The sequence below is a fragment of the Nicotiana tomentosiformis genome, chromosome 1 (genome assembly GCF_000390325.3).
Source record: "Nicotiana tomentosiformis chromosome 1, ASM39032v3, whole genome shotgun sequence".
Taxonomy (NCBI): Eukaryota; Viridiplantae; Streptophyta; class Magnoliopsida; order Solanales; family Solanaceae; genus Nicotiana; species Nicotiana tomentosiformis.
The window spans coordinates 28133835-28156704 of record NC_090812.1 but is presented as its reverse complement, the minus strand read 5'-3'; the positions used below and the strand labels follow the sequence as shown (position 1 = coordinate 28156704).

Here is a 22870-nt window from a genome sequence, read left to right as displayed (position 1 = left end):
CCATAGAGCTTCATCCAACTTTACAGATCAATCTTTATGAGAAGCACTAACCGTCTTTTCAAGAATTCGTTTAAGTTACCGGTTGGCCACTTTAACTTGCCCACTAGTTTGGGCATGGTACGAGGTTCCTGTTTTGTGTCTGACCCCATACTTGGATAGCAGTGCAGCAAACTGCTTGTTCAGAAAATATGACCCATTGTCACTGATAATCACTCGAGGTGTCTCAAAGCGGGTAAAGATATTTTTCCATAAGAACTCACTCACCACCCGAGCATCATTGGTCCTAGTAGGGATTGCTTCGACCCATTTAGAGATGTAGTCAACGGCTACTAGGATATACTCATCAAAATGCGACGTTGGGAATGGACCCATGAAGTCAATTCCCCAAACGTAAAACATTTCACATACCAGAATGGAGTTGAGAGGCATTTCGTCCCTCTTGCTAATATTACCTTCCCTCTGACACTTGTCACATGCAGCTACATATGCTCTTGAGTCTTTGTACAAAGTAGGCCAAAAGAAACCAGCTTCCATGACTTTTGCTGCAGTGCGATTTCCACCATAGTGTCCTCCAGCTGCTCCATCATGGTAATGAGACAAAATGCTCGCCATCTCTCCTTCAGGCACGCATCTTCTAATCATACCATCTGCACACAGTTTAAACAAGAAAGGGTCATCCCAAAAATAACTTTTTATCTCACCTTGAAGTTTCCATCTTTGATCACGAGTGAGGTCAAGAGGCAACCATCCACTAGCCAAGAAGTTGGCTACATCAGCATACCACGACAGCCTTTTAGAGACCGCAGCTATGGAGAAAATCTGCTCATCAGGGAACTCTTGACTTATTTCAATTGGTTCGACCGACGGCTTCTCAAGTCGAGATAGATGATCTGCGACTTGATTTTTTATGCCCTTCCTATCTTTTATCTCCAAGTCAAACTCTTGGAGCAACAACACCCACTGCATCATACGTGGCTTGGACTCCTTCTTACTCAACAGGTACTTCAAGGCTGAGTGATCAGTGTGTACAATCACTTTACTCCCTACAAGGTATGATCTAAACTTGTCAAAAGAAAAAACCACAACAAAGAACTCTTTCTCAGTAATGGTATAGTTAACTTAAGCATCATTCAGCGTTAGAGAATTGTCCTGGGCCATAGTTAACTTTGTGCTCTGATGGGCAAGTGAATGTGGTCTTCTCAACATTTTTTGGGGCAATGAGTATCTGATTATAGCCCGAATACCCATCCAGGAAGCAGTAGCATCTGTGTCCAGCCACTTTCTCGAGCATTTGATCAATAAAAAAGAGTGGGAAGTGGTCTTTCCTTGTTGCATCATTCAGCCTTCTATAATCAATGCACATTCTCCACCCAATGACTGTTCTTGTGGGGATTAACTTATTGTCTTCATTTTTCACCACTGTTATGCCTCCCTTCTTAGGTAAAACTTGTACTAGACTAATCCATTAGCTGTCAGAGATGGGGAAGATCACTCCCGCATCTAGCAATTTGATGATCTCGTTGTACACTACCTCTTCCAAATTCTTGTTCAGCTTGCGTTGCGGCTGCACCACTGGCTTGCTATTTTCTTCCAACAGAATTTTGTACATGCAAATGGCTGGACTGATTCCTTGAATATCAGCTATGCCCTAGCCAATGGCCTTCTTATGCTTTTTCAGTAGCTCCACCAGCTTTTGCTCCTGTGTACCTGTCAAGTCAGCAGAAATAATCACAGGAAAATTGTTAGTTTCAATAAAAGCATATTTCAAGTGAGTGGGTAGGACTTTCAATTCCACATTAGGCTTAGAAGCCTTCTCTTTTAGTTCCTCCTCATCAATCACTTGATTCTCAGTTTCAAGAGCTTCAGCCTCTTTCTTTATTTCAGGATCTCCATCCTCCACTGTGCTAGACTGAGTAATACACCCCTCTAGAGTATCTCCCATAAGCTTGTCTAACTTTTATTTTTTAGCTAATTCCCCTACAATATCTAGCTTGAAACACGAGTAGGCGGACACCTCATCACTGAGGTATTTCATTATCCTCCTTATCTGAAACACCACTTTTTCATTGCCCACTATGAGCATAAGCTGCCCCTCATAGATATCAAGGATAGCTCTACCTGTACATAAAAATGGCCTCCCCAGAATTAGAGGCACCTCCTTGTTCACCTCCATATCCACCACAATAAAGTCTACGGGGAACACAAACTTATCCACCCACACTAGAATATCTTCAATAATTCCCTCAGGTAAAATAGTGGTCTGGTCAGCCAGTTGTAGGGACACTGGTATTGATTTGATCACTCCAAGCTCACCTTCCAGTCTCCTGAATACAGATAAAGGCATTAGATTTATAGACGTCCCAGAATCATAGAGGGCCTTGTCAAACTCTGCACTCCCCAATAAGCATGGTATGGTGAAGCTTCCTGGATCCCCACACTTTTGAGGAATTTTGTTTTTCAATATCGCACTACAGTGGGCATTTAACTTGACCATTATTGTTTCCTCTAATTTTCTCTTGCTAGACAGAATTTCCTTCAAGAAATTTGCATAAGCATGCATCTGAGTGAATACCTCTGTGAGGGGAATGTTTACATAAAGGTTCTTGAGCATCTCCAAGAATCGCCCAAAACATTTGTCAAGTTTCTCTCGCTTCATATTTTGAGGGAATGGTAGATTGAGTATGTGCCTACTTTCTTCAATCTCCTTTTATACCCCACTACTCTGGCCTTTTTGCTCTTCATTCTTTTCTCTTCTAGTGTCTCAGTCTGCTTGTTAACAACCTCAAGTTTAGCCTTCACTATTGGGCCAGTCAATGCTTTACCACTTCTCAGAGATACAACTTTGATTGTTTCCTTTACGTCTTTTTAGTGTCAGAGGGAAGAGTCCCAAGAGCCTTCTCGGACAAAAAATTTGCAATTTGTCCCATTTGTCTTTCTAAATTCCGGATAGCCATGCCCTGAGTTTCAAATTTTTCTTCTGTTTTGTTGATGAATGCCTTCATGAGATCTTCCATATTTGACTGATTTGGCTGTGGTGACTGGTATTGCTGCCTCTGCTGGTTTTGAAAACCTGGTGGTCCTTGACCCTGGGGTCTGATATTATTTTGCTGCCATGAGTTCAAGCTCCCATTAGGTGAACTCCATGAAAAACCTGGATGTCTTTGACCCATAGCATTATAATTGTTACCACCTTGGTAGTTTTCTCTATTGAAGTTCCCTACAGCGTTGACTTCCTCAATTATAGCTTGACACTCATGTGTAGGGTGTCCCAACCCACAGATGTCACATCCCACCTGTGGTTGAATTTGCACGTGAGCCATCGTCAGTTGCTTGATCTCCTTAGCCAGAGCTGCAATTTGGGCCTGCATTGCTACAGACGATTATACTTGGTGCACCCCTGCTGGTTTTATTCGATCCCCGTGATCTGTGGACCATTGTTCCGCATCCTCAGATAGTTCATTCAAAAGAGTGACAATCTTTTCAGGAGTTTTCTTCATCAGAGGACCCGCAACTGTACTATTAAGCAATCTCCTTGACAACCGGTTTAACCCATCCTAAAAGTCCTGAAGTTGCATCCATTGCTCCATTCCATTGTGAGGGCACCTCCACAGTAGCTCCTTAAATCTTTCCCATGCCTCAAACACTGTCTCTCCTTCAGCTTGGCTGAAATTGTGAATCTCCTTCCTCATCCTCCTAGTCTTAGCAGCCGAGAAGTATTTTTCCAGAAACTTGGTAGTCATTTCCTCCCACGTACGGATTGACCCTGTGGGCAGACTTCTCAACCACTGCTTTGCATCATCCTTAAGTGAAAAAGGGAAAGCTCTGAGGTAGATAGCATCATGTGATGCTCCATTGTAGCGGAATGTGTTCATAATTTCATCGAAATCCATTAGATGGTTGTTGGGGTCTTCATTGGGGTTGCCTCTGAAAATTCAATTGTTCTTAATAGTCTGGATGACTCCCTGTTTGAGTTCAAAATTATTGGCGTTGATGGGTGAGGGACTCATACTAGACTGTTGTTGGTTATACACCGGTCTAGCATAATCTCCTAGCGATCTCCCAGGCCTAGGAACTACATTTTCAAATTAATCTTCAATTATGTTTCGCTTGGGATTGAACCTTCGCTCCCCGTCGACAGTTTCCTCTGCAATTCTGGCTGCTTCAGTTGATATCCGTGCTTCCCGTTGCTGAGCTGCCTCTCTCGCAACTAGGTCCACTACCTCCTCGTTGTTTACCATTGTATCTTGAGTTGGAGGTTGACCCAACAACAGTCCACTCGATTCTTTCTCTCTTCTCAACTGCCTCAGGTATTTGTTTAACTCTGGGTTGTATGGCACCAAGTCCTTTGAAGAGGATCAATTCATACACCGCTGAACTTAACTTGTTGCCTGCACACAGATGAGAAGAGCGTAAAAAAGGAAAATAAAATAAAGTTGTTCCTGAATTAGCATTGAAAATTAATTTAAACACTATTAATTGCCAATCCCCGGCAACAACGCTAAAATTTGATGAGCGCAAAACCGGTGTATAAAACGTAGGCTCACTAGTCAAAGATAGTATAGTATTAAATCGTCTCCACAGGGATTGGTTTAAATAATATTCTAATAAATTTTCAGCTCAACACTATACAGAATAATAAACCTTTGATTGATGTTATTATCAACTACAATTATAAATAAGATTATCAATTATGTGAACTAATGACACTTTAATGATTAGGCGCAACGATTGAATATCAGGGTGAGAAGTAAGGGTGATGACAAGATATGTGATAACCTATTGTTCCGGGCAACTCTGTGTTAAATTCATTCTTAACTTCTATTGATTCCTTCGGTTTCAAAAGATGATTAGGCTACTTCAAGGATTCAAATTCTTCTTCCGAATAAATATGATTCCTTTAATTAGCCTAATAATAGGTCCTACGAACATATGCACAAAAACAGTGAATGAACAATCTTTCGAAGAACACCTCTCGGTTATTCTTCCCAACTGAGTTAATTGATAACTCTCTAAGCTCTTTCGATTACCTAGAAAAGGCGTAAAATCAACTCAATTAAGATGGTACAATGCAAATAGCAACAAAAACTTCTCTTTCGATTGAAGTAAAACTACAATAAGCCTTGCAATTCAATTAATAACTCATTCAATAAATTCGGGCAATTAACATTGAGTAAATCCCAAAACAATAGTCAAATCTCACATCCATCAATAACCCTAAGGAAGATTACTCCATAATAGAGAAAATATTCATGGCAAGAGTATTAGAAGAACAAGAAGACATTACAATTCACTAATTCAAACAAACTTTCGTATTGAGTGAATTGGATCAAGTATCTTGCTTTTTCGTTGCTTTTGTGCTTCTTCTCCCCGAAGAGTTGCTCTAAAAATCCAAGATCTCCCTTTTTTAGATGAGCTGGGCTTCATATAGGTCAAGGAAAGTCGCCTCCGAAATTACCAAAATAGGCTTGAGAAAGTTTTCCGGAACAGACGTGCGTGGCCGCGCACTTTGGTCAGTGTTCTGCTTCTCATGCGTGCCCAGTGCGCGGCCGCTCACTTCTTCGTTCTTCTTGTTGAGTGCGCTATTATTCGTTGATCCTCGAACACAGTCCCAACTTACTCCACGGGTTTTTACTCAGACTTCAAAGCTTCATAATAGCTTGAATAAGCTCCATAACCTCATTGTACTCGGAATCGCTCATGCGAAGCATAAAATACACACTCAGTGTAAATTAATACCATTTAAAGCTCAAACATTAGTAAAGTGCAGCGAATTAGAGTGCAATTAGTGGCCAAAATACACAATTATAGCCTACCATCAATAGTAGGAATGACAAACGGGCAGGTCGGGTCGGATATGGTTCGGGTCGAAAACGGGTAATGAAAAAACGGATAAATTATCCGACCCGACTCATATTTAATACGGATAAAAAACGGGTTAACCGGCGGATAATATGAATAACTATATTATCCATGACTTCTTGCATATGATAACTTTTGGGAGAATTTTTAGTTTTCCTAACTTGAGGAACCCCCAATTTGAGGCTTTATAAATGTAAAAGTTAGACCCATTGGTTATCCATTGGTTACCCATTGGTTATCCATTTTCTAAATGGATAATATGGTTCTTATCCATATTTGACCCGTTTTAAAAAAATTCATTATTCAACTCATTTTTTAGTGAATAATTTGGGTGGCTAACTATTTTCTTTGAACCATTTTGCCACCACCGATCAATAGCTATCTCTTGTTAGTTAAGAACGACTATAATGATTTATTGACTGTACATCTTGAAGAATAAATATTTCAGGCAAAATACGCGATCATATATCCTCATCAATAGGCAATAATTTAACAAATTACCAAACAATTATACCAATAACTTAACCAATTATACCAAACTTTGCAAATTCCACTCGTAGAATCTCTGTGTTTCTTAAAGTTAGTACCTCTCTTTTTTCTTTCCAATCAAAGCTTACCTTCAGTAATAGGTTATGAAGAATTTTTCTTTTTTGTGTATGTTTTCTTGCGAGAGCTTTATGTACTGCTAATCTATCCAATTTCGCTTGCATAATCTCTCGGTACTGTCCCTTTGCCTCATTGTCGTTGTCATTGCTGATTAAATTGTCTTTCTTCACTTTCAAAAATTAGACTAGTAATATTTTATGTTTGAAATAGTATTGTTAGTTAGTCATACCTATCTCTTTCTTCAGTTTCAAATTTAAATTGATATGTTCAAATTAGCTAAATAGCTTACGCACATTATGCTTTTTTTTTTTGCTTTGATACTTATCTACAGCATTTGTGAAGGCATCTACAATTCCATGGATTTTTGGTGTGCTGGGAGCAAAGTAGGGTTCTAAATTTTCCTGCCACAGAGAAGTAGACAAAAGGAGCTTTTTTATGCTCTTCGTCAACTTGAGTAAGTTTTCTGTTCATTCTCTTTTTGATGTGATATGCTTCAGCTTTACCTTAGGAGGTTTTAGTTTGATATATTTGCGGCTGAAAGAATCCAATTTTTTTTAAACCATTTTGGGGATTTGGAATTTGGTAAGCCCTTAAATTTTTGTCCAACTCTGGGATCAAGAAATTGATGGAGAAGACTCAGGAAAAAACTACTAAAGCAATTCGACAAATGCATTAGCATGTACTTTATTGGCAATTTCTTTGGTTTCTTCTGAATGATTTACCTGCATTTGCTATTTTGTTACCTTCCTCCTCTTCCCTGCTAAACTCCTCCGAACAAACATGCTAAAAATTGAACATTACTATGTGGGATAGAAAGCCTATTTATTGTTTAGGAGCCTAGTCCAGCTAGTATACGCTTATCTTCTTGGTTCATGTTTGGGTTGTATTCATAAGAATTAAGATCTCCTAATTTCCAAGTATTGGCTAGCATGTTTCACTTAAGAATGCTTAACTCTAATTGTTTTCAATGAATGTTATAAAGAAACAAGATGCTTCTTTGTGGTATTAGAATCAGTCCACAGACTAACATATCAGTGTATTTTTTATCAATGAGTTCTACGACTGCTTTAATAGATGTTTGTTTTCTCTATCTTGTGAATTTCTATGTTTATAACATCGTAGAAAAGGCCCGGACCAGAAAGCAGTCAAACTCCACCCAAGGGGTGTTGTTTATACTTTCTTTCTTCCGATTATTAATGCTTTCGCTTGTTTGACACTATTGCAATCTGAATTCACGATCAGTATGGTTGTGAAGAGCATAATGATATGATTTAAGTCTACCATTATCAGCTTATGTCAATTCTACAGCTGGACCTCACCTATGAAAGAGATAACCGATACCTTTGTTGATTCAAAAAGGAATGGGAGGATGGTCTATGATTTGCGAATGGCTCCAACTTATTAAGGCATTTATTTTGACAATTAAAGAAACTTCACTAGAAGATCACAAGCATACACCTTATTACCATTTGCAACGTATTGCAAACTTGTGTTCAAACATAATAAGAGGAGGGATATATTAATTGGCAAGTTTTAGCTCCAAAGTTCTAAGATGATATAGGATTATAGACATCAGGTGCAGCAGGTTCCTTATTTTCAAATTTCTGTTTTGATCTCTTGAGTCCTTGCCATCTGAATATAAACAACGAGTATATTCTTTTTAAACAAATGACTGACGAGCTTTAGGCTTTTTAAGTAAAAGTATGGTCAGCTTGTACTTCCTTTTACAGCACTCTTGTTTAGTAATTATTATCACTGGTCACTAGCTGTCACAGCTGAGCTCTCATTCGATACTAGTGATGTAAAATGAGAGTTCAGTTTAATTACTAATAAAGCAGTTGCTAGTAACTTCAGCTAAGTTTAATGTTGCTCTGTGCATAGAGTTCCATGACCGTCTCTTGTTAATTGCAACTTGTGGATATGCTACAAAGGAAAGATGTCGTTGTTGAAAGCAATCATCCCTTGTCCTTATTGTATATTATATCAAGGGTTTGATTAAATGTATTTGAGCTTTCTAGAATGAAGCAACTAATTTAAGGGATTTGCTAACTTGACACAGGATTTCTGCTATGAGTTATTGGAGTTGCTGGTTCTTTATAATTTGCACTTGAAGCAGTTCGCCGATTTTACTTTCGGTTCAAGTCACCCAGATATAACCAGGATAAAACTGGAGCCACTGATGGGAACTGAATCTTAGGCTTGCTATCGGAGTTTATCAGAATTATTCTGCTCAGATGGTAAGATGTTTAATGTGTCTTGCTTAGGATGTGATGCTGAAGAATCCTAACTCTATGCTCATTAGCCTGCATTGCACTTAACTCATGTCTATTTATTCTGCTTATTGGAAGTTATGCCTACTTATTCTTATTTCTGAATTTACCAATTTTTTTCCGCATACAATTATGCTATGCTCTTTTTTCATTTTTTTTTATTCACGAATTCTAAGATGTTCTGGGAATTGCTCCAACTCAAATAAGAGTAGGAAAAAGTATAAGGGGCTCATCTTATGAAACCATCATTTAGTTTAGTTTGCTCTAATTGATTGGTTTGTAAAGTCTTGATGCATGTTTTGTGCTTGAGAAACCTCTATATCATTTTGGGAGAGTATGTTGGATAACAATGGGATTGGGAAGAAAATAAGTGAAATAGTTGAACAAGTAATCTGTCGATTAAGCTAAAGAGAACAACTTGTGTCAGATTGGAACTCAGCCAAAAAGAGGGGAAGAAGAAGAATGTGCAAGAGAGGGAGAAAGAGGAATGGTTGAGACAGAGTACATATGCCTTGTGGCCGGTAGAAAAACAGGGGACAAATCAAGCTCAATCTGTCAATCACTAGCTAAATTAACTCCAGTATCATTGAAGAAATGTTTCCCAGTTAGTAACGATGTTCAGTAACATGTCGTGTGAGTATTCAAAAGTTAAAAAGTTGATCTCTTATGCTTGTGTTGTGCCCCCTGAAGTCTTCAGCAATAGAATCTAAAGCTTCGAATTAATATTTAAAAACCTTTGGAGGGTGAAAGGGTGGGTTTTTTTCTTTTGCTTCTTTAACAATTTTGGATTCATACACCCTTAGTATTATTAGGTGACACTACACTATTGAGCTACTAATTTTTTACTATTGATGTTGGAACTCTTTTTGCTTCTCATAAGATGCTCCATTATGACTTAAAATAAAGTCTCTTTTATATTTACTCTAAAGCAAAAGTGATGACTTTGCTCATTTGCATAGAAGAATCATAGAAACATAGGCTAAAAGAAAACATCTAACCCCAATGAAAGATGGAAGGTAGAATTGACGAGGAGACCCCTTAATTTGAGAGGTCCCAAAGTTATCTACTTTCTGATAAGACCATAAAAATGTATTTGCAAAAAGGAAAAACATGGAACAAGATCTCTTTTGTCGCCTACTCCCCTTGAACCCTACTTTTTTGTTCGCCGTAAACATCTGGAGTTGGATAACATCCATGGACTGTATCAGAATAGGTAGAAAGACTAGTTGAATGCTCCATAAATTGTTCCAACTTTAGATTTTGATGTGTTTCTTGAGGAACCATCCAATTAATTGGCTCCGCGTAAGCCAGTCCATTGTTTGGTACAGCATCCTGTGCATAGTTGTCTATCATATGATAACCAAAGTTTAAACCATGTTCATCATTTGTAGCATCAACACTTCCATTTTGGTGATGCTCGAACGATGAGTACATCGAGTCTGCATTTCCAACTAGTTTTAATTCATTGGAGGATGCCATTGGATTGTCATTCAATAAATGGTTCTCTATATAGTTTAGCACTACATTATCTTGATTATGTCCCGTCAACTCATTTTGTTGATACATAGCTTGATAATTCTGTGTTGGAATACCCAAATTAGCTTGTGGTGTTGTAGAAACGGGCAACATTCCAATAGTTTGATTTCCCATTGCAACATTCACCAAGTTGTTTGGTCCTTGGCGCAAAAGCACCCTCCTTTGGTTGGTGTTTGCATAGTTACTTCTCCTCTCACCTGCATTCACAACAGTCATCACTCATTAATCGACTTTAATGGGTCATAACCCGTCCCACCACTTCAAAATCAAACTAATGGAAGCTGGGACAAACTTTTTTATATGGGTTAGTTGAGTTATGTCAAGAAACACCCGCCAATGAATATATACTTAGCTAATGAACATATACTTACCCAAAGTGGCGAAGCTAGAAATTTTTCTGTTCAGACTTGAAAGGAAAGGTATTTTCCATGAAGGCTTTTCGATATATGTTATATATATCTAAAATCTAATATTTTTTCTTAATATTTCGACGAAGAGCAAAAGGTGGCTTCGCCCCTGCTTACCCAACATGTCCAAGTCAAGGTGGCTAAACTTTTTATGGACTAAATTGACACCTCTAGAGTGAATCACTATGTCCACATGCTCAATATAATAAAATTAAAAAGTTATATAGAATAATTATCATTCATACCTGACACTGAAAAACTTGAATTGAAATGTCTGACAGGTGCCATCGTTGTCCTTTTATTATGCATTGGATGGTTAGGGATTAAAACAGAAGAAGAGAAACGAATAGGATGATGCATCTTGGGAAAAAACTGGGATCCATATCTATTGTCAAAGAAATCTGAAAATTCAGGAACATCTGATTCAAAATAAGGAGATAATTGGCTAGGGAAAGGTTGTTTGCTTAGTTCATTCAGCCTTGCATCATAATGTAGTAGCTTCTCATAGTGCTTGTCAAGTACTCCGGGAGGAAATCTAATCCAGTGCCTCCTAAAAAATATAAGTTAAAAAAAATTATTTACAAGTATTTTATTTTCTAATAGAGAAAAAGAAAACACATAAAATAGAGAATCATATAAGTAACTAGTTTAATTTTATGAAAGGGAAAGTTCACCTGTAAGTGGGAGCTTGGCCTCCAGTAAAATCTGATGTCTGCTGCCATAATGTGTGCTTTCGAGGTTGAGGATTTGTTTCACGATAAAAGTAAGGTGGTTGGTTCAACTGTATAAATGGTAATTATATGTGGTAAAAAATAATTACATCCAAAATTACAATAACATTAATATTTTTAACAAAAGGAAAACAATTAAGGACTATATTAAGAGAGAAAAGAAATTAACCTCAATCTCGAGAACTCCTGATTGATCATTTTGTAGAATGATGGCTCTAATAGCAATGATATCTGACCATTGCATTTCAATCTTGCTCTTCAGTGGTCCATCTAGAATTTCCCATACTAATTTTCGCTTAGCATAATAACATTTTGCTATCAAATCACCTTCGTACCTTGAAACTCTCTGCCAAATATTTCATTAATTAGTTTACTTCAATCAATCAGTTATAATTCAATTTTTCAAACTAGTTATGATTGGTTTATATTAATCATAAATCATTTGCACCATTTGTAATGTTTAATATGGACATGTTCTAAAATTTTAATATTGCACAAAAATTATGATTACATTATTTTAATTATGTTGACCGTTAACCTAGCAAATAATTTCTTTATCTAGATTTGGGTGTGCTATGCGAATAATTGTTTTAGTCAATTATGCTAATAAAAAGTTCGTCTAACTCTGTTTAGATAGACACTTCATTTTTGAAATAAATTGCACTAGAGTTTATCATTAGTTGTGTAAAAATTATGAAAACTTGACGGCCGGTTCTTGTTTTTATATTTTGTGGTAATAAAGTGCTTTTACAGATTGGTGACATGTTATCCATAACCAGGTCCTACATTTTAATTATCTGTCATACTGGAAATAAAAAATAAAAAGAACTATACTTCATTTGTCAAAGATCAATGTCTAAAATTTAAGATAAAAGCTGTGTGATAAGTATATATATCATTAAAAAGTTTTATGGTTTAATCAAGTAATGATACTAACTACTACAGTATTATTTTAATTTGTTTAAAATATTTTATGACATGCAAAAGCTCAAACAAGTTTTACCTCCCAGTCACCAATCTTGAGCTTTATAGCAGGGAAGTTGGAAGCCTTCAATTTTTCAGAAACAGCAGCAAAATCCTCCATCTTTGACCTATTTCTATTAGCATTTTTCGAAGAATTCATTTGATTTCCATTGCGAGAAGAATCTGCTGGTCTTCCCAATTGGCGCGGAGGACTGCTAGAAGAACTTCCTTTCTTTCCTTCTGAAAGTTGTGTTTCTATTAAGTTCAAAAAAGATGGCGTCTTCTTTAGTGTCAGACCAAGAAGGTTTGCCTCATTGACAAAATTCATTTCTCCATCCTGCAAAAATTCAATAATTAATTAATGTAGTTATGAAAGAAGAAACAAAAATATCTACTAACAAATTGTTTTTCATTTTTTACAAATCAAATAATGGTTGGTTCGTTTTTTACTGATTAATTTCTTGAATTACTTTATTTTTACAAGCTAATGAGATGTTCATATCTATGTTCTCTATAGATACAAAAAGTGAAAACAAATGGAGTGGAAATGAACAAATCATCCGCCAAAGATGAAAACAAAGCGCAATCGATCTAACATGAAGTTATATTTGGTTTTAAAAAAATATGTATGAGATTATTAGACAACAAGAAATTGAACAAGATTAAATAAAATGAACAAATGTGGATTCAAAGTGGATGAGGGGCCAAGGTGTGCCGACCTAAAAAAACATGTGCTGAAAGGACACATATAAAAACCTAAAAAAAAACATGCTGATATATAAAATAGAAAAAAGAAAAAGAAAAAGCAACCATGCATGTTGCAACTTAGATTTAAAACCTTGAACATGTAACGAACCTCTGAATTAGATTCTGGTGACGGCCTGAACCGTTTGGGGCGACCATCTTCATCTGAATCTGAGCTCATACTTCGGCTTTTTAGTCGAAGGCTGGTGTTTAGATAGCCAACGCGTCCATCATAATCGTTAACTTGTGGGTTCATAGATTCAAAGTTTTGATGAAGCCGTTGCTCAGAAACAGTAGCAGCATATTTATCTCGGGGAACCATAGAGAGAGAAATAAACTCAACTGAAAGAAAAAAGGGAACGATTAATTCTGAGTTTTTTTGACGAGAGAATAGTTGAAAGGAAGAACTAGAAAAAGGAGGGAGGAGGAGGATGCAGAGTGAAAAGGGTCACTTGTTTATATTGAGAAGAAGCCAATAGTATAGTGATTGTGGATATAAAGGACTCTGTCTGACTATGTGAAGTCTTTAATTTTTGTAGGGATTTTTTCTATTGGCGGTAAAAACAAAAAAAAGTCAAATTCCATTTTTTCTTTTTCTGAAAAATGTGGTAAATCTGCTTTTACCCCTCTTTTCCATTCTCGTCTAACAATTAAAGAAGCATTTGTTACGTTTTAGTGGAATATAATTTTTTTTAATTGGATATCGGATTTATCAGCCAAATCTTCTATCAGATTCCATTAACAAATCGCAATAAAGATCACAAGTCTTGCATTTCATGTGTGAGGAGTTTTGTCGTTATTAGAGTGTAGATGGCTAAAAAAACGTAAAAGAACTCTAATTACTACTACTTCATTTACTTGGTCCTCGAAAAAAACATTGGTCTAAAGTTCGACGATGCTCTGGCAACTAGGAGTAGCACTATATATAGTAATATGTATTAGTAATAGTGAGAATTGTGTACTTTTTGGTTTTTGTTTTGTGGAGTATAGATCTATGACATATTTGTTTATGTTATGAAATTAAAATAATTTAGTAAAATATGAACAAGAAATGTTGTTATGAAATAAAATCAATTTAGTAAAACATGATCAAGAAATAGAGATAGAGAAAAGGAAGAGATTTTCTTCTTTAATTGTATGTATTTTCCTATCTTTTACAAGGCCTTTATATAGGCATGAAAAGTGAAGAATCACTATTGCAAAATATGTCATTGAACATGTCATTAAGCATTTGAGAGGAATATCATGGAGGAGGTTATGGAGTTACAATCATAACTCCATAATTATTAGAGTATTGGGAGTTATGGAGATAATGGAGAAGAGTAGACATCCACCATAATTTAATTTTCTTATAACACTTCCCCTTGGATATCCATAGATAATGTGCCTCGTTAAAACCTTATTAGGAAAAAACCTATGGGAAAAAAATCCCAATGAAGGAAAAAGAGTACACATGTTTAGAAATACGCCTTTGTCACGACCCAAAACTAACCCTTGTCGTGATGTCGTGTATCGTGGAACTAGGCAAGTCGACTCATTTCCAAAACAAACCAATATTTTCATTTTAAAGATAATTCCAAGGTTATTTAACATAAAACCTCCATTTAAAGAGTTCAAATCAAAGAAAAACAGAAGTGCGGAAAAAAAAAATCCGACATCGGGGTGTCACTAGTCATGAGCATCTGCTATAATCTGTCTAACAATATCAAGGCTAACTCAGTCTAGAAAATAGGTAAATACAACTAGAGGAAGATAAGAGGGAGAAGAGCAGGGGCTGCGATCGCCAAACAGCTACCTTGCTATTTTCAAAAAAATCTGCAACCAGAACACTCAATAACTGCTACCGTGTCCAGCTTTACCTGAATCTGCACACAAGGTGCAGGGAGTAACGTGAGTACGCCAACTCAGTAAGTAACAACAATAAATAAAGACTGAGCAGTAGTGACGAGCAATAAAGCATATAACGTTCATCGGGAAATCTCAGTAAAATACCACATGCTTTTAAAATCAGGATTTGAATCAAACATCTCATTTAAACCCAGTTCCAATAAAAAATCATTTAAAGATATTTTTCCCACACTTTTTTTCCAACAAAGGCTCAATGCAAAGGTGAGCAAAAATGATGAAATCATAAACAGCCCCTCGGGAAAAAGATCACTCATATACAGCCCCTCGGGCATACCTCACAGTCACTCTTGCCACTCGGACATACCTCATAATCACTCTTGCCACTCGGGCATACCTCACAATCACTCATGCCTCCCAGTCACTCAGCACTCGGCACTCGCACTGGTACCTGCGCTCACTGGGGGTGTGTACAGACTCCGGAGGGGCTCCTTCAGCCCAAGCGCTATAATCTTCACGGACAACTCACGTGCGATAATAATAAAGTATGCTGCAGGCGGGCAGCCCCGATCCACACTCATCCTCACAAATCAGGCCCTCGACCTCACTCAGTCATAAGTATGCTGCAGGCGGGCAGCCCCGATCCACACTCATCCTCACAAATCAGGCCCTCGGCCTCACTCAGTCATAAGTATCTCAAGCCTCTCGGGCATTTCAGTAAAATAGGGCATTCGGCCCAAAATATTTTTGTGCATCAAAATAGAGTCATAAAACTGAGTTATGCGGTAAACAAGTATAAACATGACTGAGTATAGATTTTCAATCGAAAACAATGAGAGGATGGTAAAAAATAGCCCCTAAGGATCCAAACAGCATTGGCGCAAGGCCCACACATGGCATTCAGCCCAATTTACAGAAATTCTTTCTAAAACATATAAGTATCAAATGGTTTCAACAAAGTATGCAACTTAACAGTTGCTACGGGACGGACCAAGTCACAATTCCCAACAGTGCGCGCCCACACGCCAGTCATCTAGCATGTGCGTCACTTCAAAATAATAGAATGATACGAAATCCGGGGTTTCATACCCTGAGGACTAGATTTACAATCGTTACTTACCTCAAACCGGTCAAATCTCTAACCCGCAATGCTCTTGCCTCTGGACTCGGCCTCCAAATGCTCCGAATCTATTCACAATCAGTACAATACCATCAATACGCGCTTATGGAATGAATTCCACAAGAAAAACTACAAAAATTAGACCAAAATCCGAAATTGGCTCAAACCCGGCCCCCGGGCCCACGTCGCAAAATCCGACAAATTTTACAAAACTAGAAATTTCATTCACTCACGAGTCTAACCATACCAAATTCAACAAAATCCGACATCGTTTGTTCCTTCAACTCCTTAAATTACTCTCCAAAAATTTCAAGCCCTAACCCTTCATTTTCACTAATTACCATGATTAAACAACGAAAAATTACTATATATACAAGTATTAGGGCTCAAGTAACTTACCTCAACGAAGCCCCCCTGATTCCCTCTTCAAATCTCTCCTAAAAGCTCCAAAAACCGAATAGAAATGGTGAAGAATGCACCAAAATCGCGAAGGGTTCTATTTATGGTTTCTGCCTAGGTTTTTCGCACCTACGACCATTTTCTCGCACCCTCGCGACCGCACCTGCAGTCTAAGAAGACGCACCTGCGCAACTCACTTAATCACCCAGATTCCGCACCTGCGGACCCCTTCCTCGCATCTGCGAAACCAGTCCAAACTTCTCATCTCCGTATCTGCGCTCAAAGCCTCGCACCTGCGGGCTTGCAGATGCGGCCAATTCTTCGCACCTGCATTCCCAGCCTTGGCCCAGAGTCTCTCGCACCTGCGCACTCCCCACGCGCACCAGCGGCCTCGCACCTGCGACCCTTTCTTCCGCAGGTGCGGAAATAGCAGCTCCAGCTGCAATTTCCAACTTCAACAAATCCGTTAACCACCCGGAATCACCCCGAGGCCCTCGGGACCTCAACCAAAAATACCAACAAATCATATATCAACATACCAACTTAGTCGAACCTTCGAATCACTTAAAACAACATCAAATCATCAAATTACCGTTCAAGCCTAAGAACTTCTAAATTTTCAAAAATTCACCAACTGATGCCAAAACCAACCAAACCACGTCCGAATGACCTCAAATTTTGCACACACGTCAGAAATGACACTACAAACCTACTCCAACTTTCAGAATTCCATTCCGACCCCGATATCAAATTTTCCACTGCCGACTGAAATCGTCAAATTTCTAATTTCGTCAATTCAAGCCTAATTCTATCACGGATCTCCAAATCACATTTCGGACGCACTCCTATGTCCAAAATCACCTAACGGAGCTAACAGAACCATCAGAATTCAAATCCGAGATCGTTTACACATAGGTCAATATCCGGTTGACTTTTTCAACTTAAGTTTCTACTTAAGAGACTAAGTGTCTCAATTCACTCTGAAACCACTCCGATCCCGAACCAACTAACTCGATATAATATAATACAGCTGAATAACACAAAAGAAGTAGAAATGGGGAAAACGGGGTTGTAACTCTCGAAATGACCGGCCGGGTCGTTACAGCCTTTTGGTTGCCTCGTTAAAAACCTTGCAAGGAAAACCCTATGGGACAAAAACCTTGTAAGGAAAAAAGAGTACAACACGTATTAAATCCCCCTGATGAGAGCATCAATTCACATCCCTGAGCCTTCGCATCCCAATCTTGTATACTAGTTTCTTGAAGGTTGATATCAATAGAGATTTGGTGAACAAATCAGTCATATTATTACTTGAACGAATCTGTTGCACATTGATATCACCATTCTTTTGAAGATCATATGCGAAAAATAACTTTGGTGAAATGTGTCTTTTCCTATCTCCTTTTATGAATCCTCCCTTCAATTGGGTTATGCATGTTGCATAGTCTTCATACAAAATTATTGGTAGTTTGTCACACTTCAAACCATATTTGTCTCGAATAAGATGTATTATAGACCTCAACCATACACATTCTCGACTTGCTTCATGAATAGAAAATATCTCAGCATGATTAGATGAAGTAGCCATGATTTATTGCTTAGTCGATCGCCAAGATATGGCAGTGCCTCCATATGTAAACACATAGCCATAAAATAAGCCCATATCGGTAGTCCCTTTGAGATACCGCAATATGTGTTTGATTCTATTCCAATGTCTCCTTGTAGGAGTAGAGTTATATCTTGCCAAGGCATTAAATAAAAAAATTATGGCAGGCCTTGTAGTGTGAGCAAGATACATTAATGCCTCAATTGCACTAAGATATGGTACTTTAGGACCAAGAAGCTCTTCAGTATTTTTATGAGGTCGAAATGGATCTTTATTTATATCGAGTGATCTCACAAGCATCGGGGTACTCAATTGATGTGCTTTATATAATACATAGAATCGCTTTAAAATCTTTTTAGTGTATGCTGATTGATGGACAAAAATTCAATCTGTCATATACTCAATTTGTAGACCAAGACAAAATTTTGTCTTTCCAAGATCTTTCATTTCAATTTCTTTCTTTAAACAGTCTACTGCTTTAGGAAGCTCACCATGAGTTCCAATGATATTTAAATCATTGACATACACATCAATTATAACAAATTCATATCCTTTTATAAGGACAAATTGAATCATTCTTATACCATTCTTTCAACAGGTACTCACTCAGGCGATTATACCACATGTTGATTGTTTCAATCCGTATAATGATTTTTGAAGATTTATTTAATAAATTTCTTGAAAACCTTAATATGCTTCAGAACAATTTCAATCCTTCAATGATTTTCATTATACGCATATCAAGTTTTTCATGTATTGCTAGATTAAAATGACTGCATCTACCATAGGAGAACATGTCTCTATATAATCAATGCCAATATATTTACTAATCTTCTTTTGTCACAAGTCGTCTTTATGTCTATCGACTTGACCTTTTTCGCACAAGAACACATTTATAACTCCACTGGCTTTATACTTTCAGGTGTTGGGACTATCCGTCTAACTTCATATTTTTCAGGTGAAATCAATCTTGATTGCGTATTTTTTTTATTATTTATTATTGGCCAATCATTTATCTGTCTATATTCCATGACAGATTTGAGCTCAAGATCCTCGTCCATATTAATAATATTGAGCGCTATATTATATTAACAACATCGTCGTCGATCATTTTATATCAGTTCCATTATTACTAAATAAAGACATAACTTATCGAGATCTCATTATTTTCAGGTACTTGAGCCTCTCCTATGAGGTCTTATGAAGTGTTATGTCGTGGTGCTCTTCTAGAGCACTTGCCTCCTTAGTATGGCCATCTTTACCATTTGCTACTCTCCTTCTTCAAGGAGTTTTATCTTTGGAACCGATTGGTCTGTTACGCTTCTTGCATGCCATAGACTTTGTCCCTCATGGACTTCATTCTATTTTGAGCATTAGCAGCTGAAATATGACATTTAGTTTTGGGTCAGCAAATGCGTCTAGCAATAATTTGCAAATGAATTATCACTTGAACTTCAAGTTCATATTTTCTTGTACGAGGATCTATATGTATTCATAATAATTCATTCCACGTATAATTTTCTCAGCTACCCATTTTCTCCCTCTAATGTTGGGATCACCAACATATTTTTTAACTTTATTTGGGAACCCATCTTTGTACATTGTGGTGGCATAATTAAATCATATAGCACATCCATATTTCTAGATGAAAATTATTTGGTTCATGACCCTAAACTGATTGTAAAAGGGAGAAATTTTCATAACTTGGCTAGATGCGTACAAGTGCTGCTGTATATTAAATAATATATCACATACCAAATTTCTTTTTGGGAGTTTTTTTCCCCATAATCAATGGTTTAGCTATAATTGGAGGCATACAATTTCTGCTAAAATAACTTGGATTTAAACCAGTATTATCAAGATAAATTATCATAATTTATATTCTGGAACTTTGGTCTAATAATTTGAGCAAGTAACCTTGCAAAAGTCAAACTGTAGGTTGAACAAATGCACATGTGACCATAGAATAGATGCATCTATTAAAATCATATAATAATAAAACGATCCACATGGCAGGTGACTGGGCTCATAAATTTATCACCTATTATTTGTTCTAAAAATCAAGTGATTCAATCTCAACCTTAACTGATATATCATGAGAATAAGTAGCACAAGAGAATTCTTGAAGAATCCTTTATTTCTTCAATATATGCCAATGTAATTCTCAATTAATTTTTCGCATCATAATTGAACCGGGATGGACAACCGGATATTCCAACTATTATTTATTTCAATAAACCTCTAATTTACTTGTGGCATGTGATTGCATCATCATGCTTATACTTGTATAGTACAAATAGAAGAAAAAAATCGGGTAACCTTTTATATTTACCCGGTATGATTATAGTAATATAAATATATTCAATCTTCTTTTCATTTATAGTCTCAATATGCCAACCACTTTGGCTAATACATTTGAAACTCAAAATGTTTCTTTTGAGACTTACTACAATATCAATGTCATGAACAATTTCATTCATCCACGTAGTAACAAATTAGTTCTTCTGGAGCTCTTAATTGATCTTCAACAACAAGATCTTTTGTCATACCATCCATATGGTGAATGTCTCATTCACGGAGAAAATCATATCATAATAAATTATCATGGTCAAAATCATCATAAGCAAAATCATTTCTTGCTTAATTTTGCCTTTAATAACTTTTATAGGGCATGACAAAAACATTTTGGCGTATCACATGTACGCGACCAATGAAATATTCATGTAATCACACAATAATATTTATTCTCTTTATTTCACTCAAACCTCCCTTAGAGGTGAGGTGTGTGGTATTTATCCAATCATGCATTGCATGTATTTATTCATTACTTTTATCACATATTGCCACATCCACCTTTAGGAATGAGTCTGCAATCTCAATGCTTATCAAAAGTTACATTCTCTTCAAGGAATGGATTATAATCAGCAGCCTGCTTTATTATTTTTCATACCAATTTGATGGTAAACATTGCCTTCACCTTTTGAAGGATATATTTTGAGAACCATCATTGTTCTCTTATTTTATGATTACCATAATGATGACTATTATTATTTTTTCATTTGTCACACCAATGTTCATTCGTCAACCATTTGTCTTTATTTAGACTTATTATGCACTGCTATCACATTCACTTCAAGAATGGAGCAAATCAAGTGAGACAAGCTTCATGCTTTTTCATGAAAAATACATTATTATTTTTTTAGTCATCATTATATCATCAATATGGTGCATTGGGACTCAAACCCAATACCTTACCTATATAAAGGCATGTTAGGCCATAATAAGTTGGGACTCTAACTCAACTCTTATCATCATGGTGCATAAGGACTCGAACTCAAGTCTTACTCTCATGGTGCGTTGGGACATGAATCCACCGTCTTACCCTCAATTAATGGCATCATATGCCAAAGTTTACGGGAATTCACCCTTGAGGATTCAAAAATATATCGGGTCGTAATTATATGCAAAAGTAAATTAAGTTTTAATAAAACATAAAATATTACCGTTCTTGCTTTTGGTGGTCTGATGCTAACTGAAGCTTTAAAAGTATTATAAAAATTAATGGCAAAAATCATTTATCTCTCATAACTTACCTGCCGTATAACATTCTAAATTATCTGATTCTGCAAAGTCCTTTAATTGAAAAAATTATTGACAATATTTATGCATGGCTGGTTTTAAAAATTTACTGGCACCATTTCTAAAAATGAGAATGGGATTGCTTCTAAGTAAAAATGATTGTGCTTAAAAATAATAGAATTAGATTTATAATTTATCACATGTCTATGCAAATGTATCATTGTTGCACGATTCAAAATGCAATCCTTTTGGGGTTAATATTAGTCTTAATTTTCATGAATTTGAAGCAAGAAGATATAACACTCATCATCAAATTGAATAAGATGATACGTCAAACTAAGGTCTAGCAAACATTATCATCAAATGAGACTGGCTTGAGATCAATATGAGGTTAACTATGCTATTGCAGTATAAAATTTTATCTTTCTCATCATTATGCATATAAGACTAAATTAATGACACGGCAGTGTCATCTTTAGCGCTTACCACAAAATCTTTATCGAGATGTAATGAAAGTTTTCCTTGGCAAAGCAGCAAAAGCAGTTGTAGCTTCCATGGAAGGTTTTCACTTCTTTTAGGAAGTATTAGAGGAAATAAAATAGCATTCGTGCTGATAACGTGTTATGAAATTAAAATAATTTAGTAAAACATGAACAGGAAATGTTGTTATGAAATAAAATCAATTTAGTAAAACATGAACAAGAAATAGAGATGGAGAGAAGGAAGAGATTTTTTTCTTTAATTGTGTTTATTTTCCTATCTATTACAAGGCCTTTATATAGACATGAAAAGTGAAGAATCACTATTGCAAAATATGTCATTGAACATGTCATTAAGCATTTGAGAGGAATATCATGGAGGAGGTTATGGAGTTACAATCATAACTCCATAATTATTAGAGTATTGGGAGTTATTGAGATAATGGAGAAGAATAGACATCCATCATAATTTAATTTTCTTATAACAGTTTAATGTTTATTTGGATGATTCCTGTTTTAATAAACATAATACTCCAATTGTCATAATCACAACATATCCTATCCAGTAATCCGTCAATTACATTCCAATACGCCTTCAAACTATTTTTTACGGGCGATATATTAGCTCAATTCGCTTTACATGTTATTATTATTTTCATGTTATTTTTGTTACTTAAGATGAGATTTATAGACCGATTACTCTTAACTTAAATTGCGTCAACTTAT

General features: G+C 36.5%; 2 protein-coding genes and 1 long non-coding RNA gene across 7 annotated transcripts; 1 reads left to right on the top strand and 2 right to left on the bottom strand.

Moving 5' to 3' along the window:
• Positions 1-1957: 1957 nt before the first annotated feature.
• On the bottom strand, positions 1958-2656 carry LOC104110086 (uncharacterized). Its single transcript, XM_009619508.1, has one exon. The coding sequence runs from the start codon at positions 2654-2656 to the stop codon at positions 1958-1960; it is 699 nt and encodes a 232-aa protein (XP_009617803.1).
• Positions 2657-6303: 3647 nt separating this feature from the next.
• Positions 6304-19603, top strand: LOC138895142 (uncharacterized). Of its 5 annotated transcripts, XR_011409351.1 has the most exons (5): positions 6304-6578; positions 6797-6919; positions 8525-8702; positions 19009-19044; positions 19260-19603. It is a non-coding gene; the product is annotated as an uncharacterized lncRNA (long non-coding RNA). The 5 variants fall into 5 exon arrangements; XR_011409358.1 differs by lacking the exons at positions 19009-19044; positions 19260-19603 and adding an exon at positions 12445-12821 and having other exon boundaries at positions 6306-6578; XR_011409353.1 differs by lacking the exons at positions 19009-19044; positions 19260-19603 and adding an exon at positions 12442-12821 and having other exon boundaries at positions 6307-6578.
• Positions 9631-13745, bottom strand: LOC104110084 (uncharacterized). Its single transcript, XM_009619506.4, has 6 exons — positions 13229-13745; positions 12413-12709; positions 11579-11755; positions 11353-11459; positions 10924-11228; positions 9631-10468 (listed from the first exon to the last, which is right to left on the bottom strand). The coding sequence occupies exons 1-6, from the start codon at positions 13436-13438 to the stop codon at positions 9870-9872; spliced, it is 1695 nt and encodes a 564-aa protein (XP_009617801.1). The 5' UTR covers positions 13439-13745; the 3' UTR covers positions 9631-9869.
• Positions 19604-22870: the final 3267 nt, after the last annotated feature.